At 34.7% G+C, this 8,542-nt stretch overlaps 1 protein-coding gene across 1 annotated transcript; it reads left to right on the top strand.

The window, feature by feature from the left end:
• Positions 1-846: 846 nt before the first annotated feature.
• On the top strand, positions 847-2,103 carry LOC123194155 (protein ALP1-like). The gene has a single exon (XM_044607314.1). It carries the CDS (start codon positions 847-849, stop codon positions 2,101-2,103), a length of 1,257 nt encoding a protein of 418 aa, XP_044463249.1.
• Positions 2,104-8,542: the final 6,439 nt, after the last annotated feature.

The raw sequence follows: 8,542 nt of genomic DNA, 5'->3' as shown, positions 1-8,542 counted from the left end.
TAAGGACCGGGGGGGGGGGGGGGTGTGGGGGAAGAGATTGCAGGTTTGCAAAACTGCAAAAATTTGGGTTTTGGGGAAAAAAAAAAATTTTAACTGAAAGGTACAAGAGGATATTAGCTACTCTGATGTAATGAAATATTTCTTCAAAGAAATTATAGTACCTTTGACAATGGTTTAATAGTATGATAGTGCCTTCTAAAGTAGCTAGGGATGTATTTTTTTCTCTCTTTAGATGATAGGAATAAGACATAAACTGGATATGTATACTAGATGTTTAAGGGTTGTGGATTTGAAAACTTTTAAGTTGTTAAATTTGTAAATTTCATTCTTGAGCCACTCACTGGCCAAGAACAATCTCCTCTTGCTTCATGTCTACTCACATTTATCGCAAAATTTGTAAATGTTATTCTTAAATTTGTAAATATTTTTGATCATTGAACAGATTTATTGAATTCATGATGTCAAGGATTATGTAAATTAAATTTAGGAGTTGAGAAAATCATGTTTGTAGATGGTGTAATAATGAAAAGAAGTTGCATTGATGGATTATATTTACTGATGAATTTAAGTACCGCTCCAAATTATAAATACAACTCAGAAATTTTAACCGAGCTTCACACTTAATTCAAATTTTGATTGAAAGAGCTTAAACCGAATTTTTATTAATATAATTTTTACCGAATTAAATTCGAATCCAGCCGTACATACATGCCATTATTGAATATGATAAATTAAATTATATATTATTTAATAAAAAATTTAGGCTCCTCTTCTATGTAATACTTCCATGATTCCATCAAGATCATCAGCCTGAATTTGATCATTGTCAGTCTCAGTCCAGTAGCCATGGCAGCTGGCGGCAAAAAGCCCAAAACAGCCAATACCACCGCCGCAAAAAAACAAAATCGCAAACGCTTAACTCCAGAACTCCTGTCTCTCATCTCCACCGCCACCTCCTCCGCTCAGTCTTTCCTTCTCCAGAACGACATTCACCTCCTCCCCTCCCAAATCTTCTCCCTCGAATCCCTCTTGTCTTCTCTTTCCTCCCATTTCCCGTATCTCCCTCCCTTGCTTCCCTCCATTTCCTCCTCTTTCTTCTCTTCATTTCTCTCTACTTTCTCCGATCCTTCCGACCCCCAATGGCTCCGCTTTTTCCGCATGTCCCACCACACCTTCTCCCATCTCCTCTCTCTTCTTTTCCCCGTCCTTTCTTCCTCTCTCCCTTCATTTCCTCCCGATGCCGCCCTCGCTGCCACTCTCTTCCGTCTCTCCCACGGCGCTTCGTATAAATCCCTCGCTCGTCGCTTCGGTTTTCCTTCCTCTGCCGATGCGTGTCGCGTGTTTTACTCTGTTTGCAGGGGTATAAATGAAAAGTTGGGAACTTTGGTGGACTTTAGAGATAATTTGGGGAGGATTGTGGTGGGTTTTGGGTGGATTTCGTTGCCTAACTGCTGTGGGGTTTTGGGGCTTGGGAGTTTTGGTATTGAGGGTGAGTTGTTGGGGAAAAATGGGTCTGTGTTGGTTCAGGCTTTAGTGGATTCTGAAGGAAGATTTCTTGATATTTCTGCTGGTTGGCCTAATACGGTGGGACCTGAGTCGATTTTACATCAGAGTAAGTTGTTTTCAGGCGTGGAAGAGTCTAGGGAGTTCTTGAATGGACCTGCATATGAATTGGGTGAAGGTAATTTGATTCCTCAGTATATACTTGGGGATTCTTGTTTTCCCCTATTGCCTTGGCTTATAACACCTTTTGTAAGAAGTAACGAAGAGGATAGCTTTAGTTCAGCTGAGAAAGAATTTAATGCTGTGCATAGTCGTGCAATGGGGTTGGTTGGGAGTGCTTTTGGTAGTGTTAAGGCACGGTGGCAGCTTTTGGGAAGGAAGTGGAAGAAGGAGTGTGTTGAGTTCTTTCCTTTTGTGATTGTGACAGGGTGTTTGCTGCATAATTTTCTGATAAAGTATAGTGAGCCGATGCCGGATGATGATGTGGTGTGCTTGAAGGAATTGGAGCTTCCGGTTTACGAAGGAGAGGTAGATGAGGATGGGCGACGGATTAGAGACTCTCTTGCTAAGCACTTGAATTGGGTGAGTTTGAGAAGATGAATGCTGTAATTATGCTTGTAGCAGTAGTTGTAGTCTCTTTTCTGCTTTTGTTTGGATGCTTTATGGTATATAGCAGTTAAGTGATTAAACGGACTTCTAATTCTAATTTTGGAATGCTCTGCTTCAACTGCTTCATATAATTTTAATCCTGCATTGCTCTTTGGAGGAAAGAATTACAATGTTAACATAATGGACTTAGTGGTCAAATATTGGGTGTAAGTTTACTTGTAAAAATGAATTAGCTTTTGGATTGCTTAAATCTGAGGTTGGACAGCTTAGGTAATCTGGTCATCACAGGATAGTAGCAATTGCACATTCATGCTGATTAAACCATGTGTCTATACTCTATGACTTTGCATCACAGAATTTTCCCAGTTAAGTGATAGGAAGAGTGAAAATACTCCATCAGAGGTCTCAGAAGAGCTTCTTCTTCTTTACTTTTTTTTGTGTGTGTGTGTGATGATCAACAAAAAAGAATGTCATTTCCCTTTTCTAACATAAAAACCAGTTTGTGTTTGTCTAAAATTCAAAAGAGAGCACCATTGCAAGAACCCTTTCTTGGCAGGCTCAACAATAGTGGGATAGTGGGATGTGGGTATGAAGCCTGATGACGATTAATGCCAGGTGTTTCAAGTCACAAGGTCTTCAGGGAAAAATTCTTGTTTGCATTGTTCTTCGTTAATAGATGTGGAAACACTGGACTTTAAGCAAGGAGGTGGACTGCTTGTTGGTCAATTTGTGGTAGAAAAATTAATGAAATCTATTATCGGGCCCGGTGAAGTATTAAATTTTGGATGGAATGTCAGTCTTCTTGTTATCAAAGAAAGTACTATAGATGATTTTGAATGATTTGTTGGAAGAGACGCAATTGTTGAAGGGCTATCCAATTTACTAGAACAAAGACCGCAAATTAATGAATACGAGAAGAAATTTGGACATTAAGAAATTGCTTTGGTATTAGGAGAGGGGTTATACGCTAAAATATTTTCTTAACTAAACTCATGGAGCGACATCTAGGTATGTAAGCAGCTACAAAAATAACGATTGGACGCTTGTCCATGGATAGATGTCTCTTATCCTTTTGGGCAAAGGATTATTTTCCACTCCAAGTTTTAGTTTAATTTCAAAATTATATTTACGGCAGTTTAAAAATCTAAATACTCTTCTATGGGCTAATTTTTGTTAAAATTTTTTGTTAGAGATAGAGGTAAAATTATTATTTTACCATTAAACCTTAAAAAACTATATCATTTTATCTATATAATTTGAAAAACTAACAATTTTCTTGATAAAATTAAGTTTTAAAAAGTTACTATTCCCCTCAAGGGTTTGAAAATCTTTTTCAGTCCACAAATCCAACAAGTTGTCGATGGTCGAAATGATAGGAGGATGAAGAAGCATCATCAGTTGTCTAGACACCGAAGGACAACGCTTCGTCATCCAAACAAAGTGTCATTTCTAGATTGACGAAGCGTAGTTTTTTGGAGTCTGGACGACGGACAACGTTTCGTCATCCAAATGTCGTCCTCTTGTTGTCTTGACCACCGATGACTTGCGAGATTTGTTGGTTGGAAAAGATTTTTAAACTCTAGGGGGGAAATGGTAACTTTTTAAAATTTAAGTCTAGGGAGAAATTATTAGTTTTTCAAACTATAGGGGTAAAATGATATAGTTTTTGAGGGTTTTAGGTTTAGTGATAAAATGACGATTTTATTTTTATTTCTAATAAAAAATTTTAATTGAAGTTAGTCTATAGGTGAATATTTGAGTTTTTGAATTGTCGTAGATGTCATTTTGAGATTGACCTAAAACTTCGGTGGAAAATAGTCCTTTGCCCTTTCTTTTTCACCTGTAATTGTAATAAAGCAATAACCTCCCATGGATAGATGTCCCTTATCCTTTTCACTTGTAATTGTAAGAAAGCGATAACTTCCTACTGAATTGGGATTAATCAATTATTTGTGAATGTATCAAAATAGAAAGTTAATTTTTGAATTTAAATTTTAATGTAATTGAAAATCTTTTTCTTCATCCTATGAAACACCTTTTGACATTGAAAATTGTATAAGAATCACTTTAAGATTGGCTAGGAGACTCTAAACAAGATACGATAATCCTCTTTAGATATTCTTTTAAAATCAAGTTTTTTCTCAAGAAATCCCTCTTGTAAACACTATTTATTTTTTACTAGAATACTTTCTTAGAGTTGTTAATAATATAACAGAGGACATGAGTTTTCGAGCAGCAAACTAACTATTAAAAACTTTCTTGTGTTCAATTCACTCATAAGTTCATTCTCATTTAGTGGATAATAAGGTTATTGACTTAATTTTCATTATCGTTATCATAAACTAGACTAGGTAAGGTTTAAAATAATGCACTTCAATTGGTAACATAAAACACCGCCAATGATTTCGCATTAGAAAGACAACCTTTATAAAAAATGTCAATGCATCGTGAGTCTTGGACATACTATTATTTTGATGTCTTATGGAAGACAAGCATCACCCAAATTCTGTGAATCTTAGGCACAAGATCTTTTCTAAGACTCTCTTGAAAAAGATGTTGAGGAAGACTTGGATTGGTTGTATCCTTGAAAGCAAGTTGAAATAATGTATAAATGATCTGCATTGTAGAGATGCCAAAACTTAGTGTGTAGAGTTTAACTCATCAAGAGTAGACAACTTTTGTTATAATGGTATTGCTTATGGTGTGCCTCTAATTTTTGGAGTAAAGAGGTTTATCAACCTCGAACAATTTGCTTTCTCCCTTTACATGCCATTTCTCTACTTATTATTCATATCATAATATCAATCAAGAATGTACAACTCATGCTCAACGTATGGCTAACACCTCCCTATGAGTAAATGACTCACATCGTAATGGTCACTACCTTTAACATGTTGGCTTTAACTCACGCTCAGATCAAATATGTTACCCTAACAACAAGATAGGAGACCATGATTCCTCTAAATGATTTGTCATCACGAGAATCATAACTTCTCATAAGATCATCACTTGCTTTTTTCAATATGAGCAAAGATTAGGTGTCTTTAGTTAAGAGATCTCGAATCCTTTTTAGAGTGTATAACACCTTAAATTTGTTTTCCCTTACCAAGGGCTTTCCTAATAGAGATAAATAGTTAGGAGCTTCCAAGCATAAGTGGTCTAGAATCTTATCCAACTTACGACATGTGATGGACTTGCAATTGTTCCTACCTATATAGGGTCGGGTTGGCTTAAACATTTTTTTTAATTTTAATTAAAAATTTTAAATACAAATTATTTTTCAATTATTAAAACTGAGGACAGTATTCTAAACATTTTATTTATAATTTCTCACTTGTGACGGAGGAATACCGTGATTACATAATAAAAAATATTATAAGTTTATAACATAGTATAAATAAATTAATTTACATACTTTATAATTACAAACATAAATGAAATATATATACCATACTATTTATCTACTCGTCCTTAACGTCTAAATTTATGAATTCATTTGACATTAGATTCATTTGACATTAAATCTATTTATAATATTTTGTAATAATAAAATTAAAATGAAAATGAAATTATAAACACAAAGAATTATTATTTACAAATTCAAATAGTTTTCGAAAGAAAGTTGATGAGAAAAAAATGAGATTGAGAATATAATGAAAGAATTGCGATTTAAAAGATTTGTAAATAAAATTAGAAATGAAAATATTTGGATTAGTTTATATATAAAAATAAAAAATAAAAAATAAAACAAGCCAGAGGAAGGCTTCGGCTTGTGGCAAAAGGCAACTGAAGGCTTCTGCCATTTTTTTTTAATTTTTAAATAGTGTCAGGTCAGTCCATGGGTCTAATATTAAAACCCACATCCCAACTCGGAAAGGCCCCATGGGCCGGACCCAACATACCTACAATGTTAGACTAGGTGTCTATTTGGCTCGATCTAATTGACATGTCTAAACCAAAGGATTATACTTTTACCACTATATATTGGCCCACCATTTGACTATAGTAGGTGAATGGACTTATGTTGTGAACTTGAGATTCAGAATGAAAATCAGTTGATAGCGTCTCTCAACACATAGAGTAGGCCTCTAATCGAGAGGATAACATCCACTTAATGTCTTGTGCATTGGTGTTATAATTGACTTTGACATATGAAACAACATTGGTTACTAGACTTGTAAGTCATATTTGCATGATCATTTGAATGCCTATTGAACCTCTATAGAGAAAACGATTGAACATAACAAAATTTGTCCCAAAATGTAGACCATAACTTGCGTTAATGTGTAATGCATAACTCATGTGCATGATATTAACCTCTAACATCTATAATGTATCTCGCATTAAAGTGGCCAAGACATCAACATTCGATGTTTAAGAGGATAATTGACATCATATCAATATCATCTCTTGACATGTAAAGGTATAATTCATGTTAAGTAGATTAAGACATGACATTCATTATGCAAAGATAACATAAATGTAATTCACATCAAGCAAGTTACGTCAATATGCATGATACAAAGTATTGACTCATTCTATGGAAAATTTAACTTTCACATTGTAGAGTATAACTCACATTAAGTGGAGAAGATGTTAACTTCCAATGTGTAGATGATAACTCATGTTGAAAGGATACCACTCATCATGTGTAGATAAGGGTGTGCTATAGGATTTTGGTAAAAAAATTAAAATTTTAGATCATATTCACATCATATGTAACAATAGTAATATAAAATTTATATGTTGTTTCAAAAAATAAAACATAGAAACATGTAAACTACCTTGTACATTGTAATTTGACTAGAAGTTTGGAAGCTTAAATCACTAAAATAAGTAATCTCTTGACTTGCACCCTTCAAGGAAGAAAAATGAATGCTTTCCCGGCAAAAGAAGAAGAAGAAGAGAAAATGTAATATTTTTCTAAATTTCTCTGTCTTTTATTAAACTAAAACTTGATATTTATTAAGTTAAAGCATGTGTTCAATTCTTATTGGTTGATAATTAAGAGTAAATTATAATTTGACACATGTTGAATAATTTGTGTCTAAAATTATTCATTATAACTTTCTAAACAATTTAAAAGTGCAAAATGATAATTTTGCCCCTTTTTCGAATCTTATTCGAAAAATACTATTTTTATCTGTGGAAAGTGCTAGCCAACCATAGATAAATATTTTCGGCTTCATAACACCATTTTCTTCCTTGAAATATAAGTGTGACCTTCAAAGTTCATAGTGACGTAGTTGTAGGCCCCATATCGAACGATACGTTTCATTATATCACTATATAACTCAAAACTGTCATTAACCGATACACTTCATTTTTCGCTACAAAACGAAGCTCTCACTGATCATGTGGTGTCATCTAGCAATGCCCCATGACCTCTACATCACAATGAAGTACAAGCTTTACATAATGTCAAATGAACCTTTCTTACTCATACTTACCATGTAGTCCAATCCCTCCGTCATTACATCCCGATTAAACTTGGATTCATAGAATGTCAAAATCCAATATTTAATCTTTTCGAATATTAAGTCATACCTCAGAATGTACCATATCAAAACTTTTTTCATGTGGACTTTTATCTACACTGGCCAGTGTCTTAGATTTTCATGTTTCTCGATATTCGTATGAAAACTCGAGAGCAGTCGAGCTGATGGATCCTTGTATGATCATCACTTGTCCTCTCACTCAAGCAACATATGATCAAAGTGGCTTTTAAACGAGACATGATTAGCCTTGTGGTATACACCATATGAACCATACGTTCCAAAACGAAATACAACTGTGATATCTCAAGTCAAAGGATCTATACTAGGGCTGGACTCGAGTCGAGCCAACTCGAGCTCGGCTCGGTAGAGCCCGAAACGAGTCGGGCTTGGCTGAACTTGATCGAGCTTGAGCTGGCTCAGCAGATTTTTTAAAAATTTTTTTTATACAAAATGATATCGTTTTGACCAATATATATTAAAAACGATGTGATTTTGATAACGAAAATGAGCCGAGCCGAGCCGAACTCGAGTCGAAAATGAGCCGGCCTTAGCCAAGCTCGAGTTGAGCTCGAGCCGAACTCGAGCCACCCATATATGAACTGAGCCGAGCTCGAGCTCAAGTGAGCCAAGCTCAGCTCTACTCGAATCCAACCCTAATCTATACACTAGTATGATTTATGATGTATCATTAACTACATATTAATGCCCATGTGATCATCGTTTAGCGGTCACGTTCGATAAATAATATAATATAATAACCTTTTATCATTTTTCTAACCATCAAATGGTTTCATTGTTTACCCATGTGTATATCTACCATGTCTAATATTATCCATTGATATACTGTGGTGATATAACACATATCCACTATGCAATACTATTGCCCAAATGGATTGCCTATGCAAGGAACGATTTGATGATGTTTATTAAAA

This window comes from Mangifera indica, chromosome 13 (genome assembly GCF_011075055.1).
Source record: "Mangifera indica cultivar Alphonso chromosome 13, CATAS_Mindica_2.1, whole genome shotgun sequence".
Classification (NCBI taxonomy): domain Eukaryota; kingdom Viridiplantae; phylum Streptophyta; class Magnoliopsida; order Sapindales; family Anacardiaceae; genus Mangifera; species Mangifera indica.
This window is presented reverse-complemented; position numbering and strand designations above follow the sequence as displayed.

Coding starts and splice junctions, on each gene's coding strand:
- LOC123194155 (XM_044607314.1), top strand. CDS start 847: ATGGCAGCTGGCGGCAAAAAGCCCAAAACAGCCAATACCACCGCCGCA.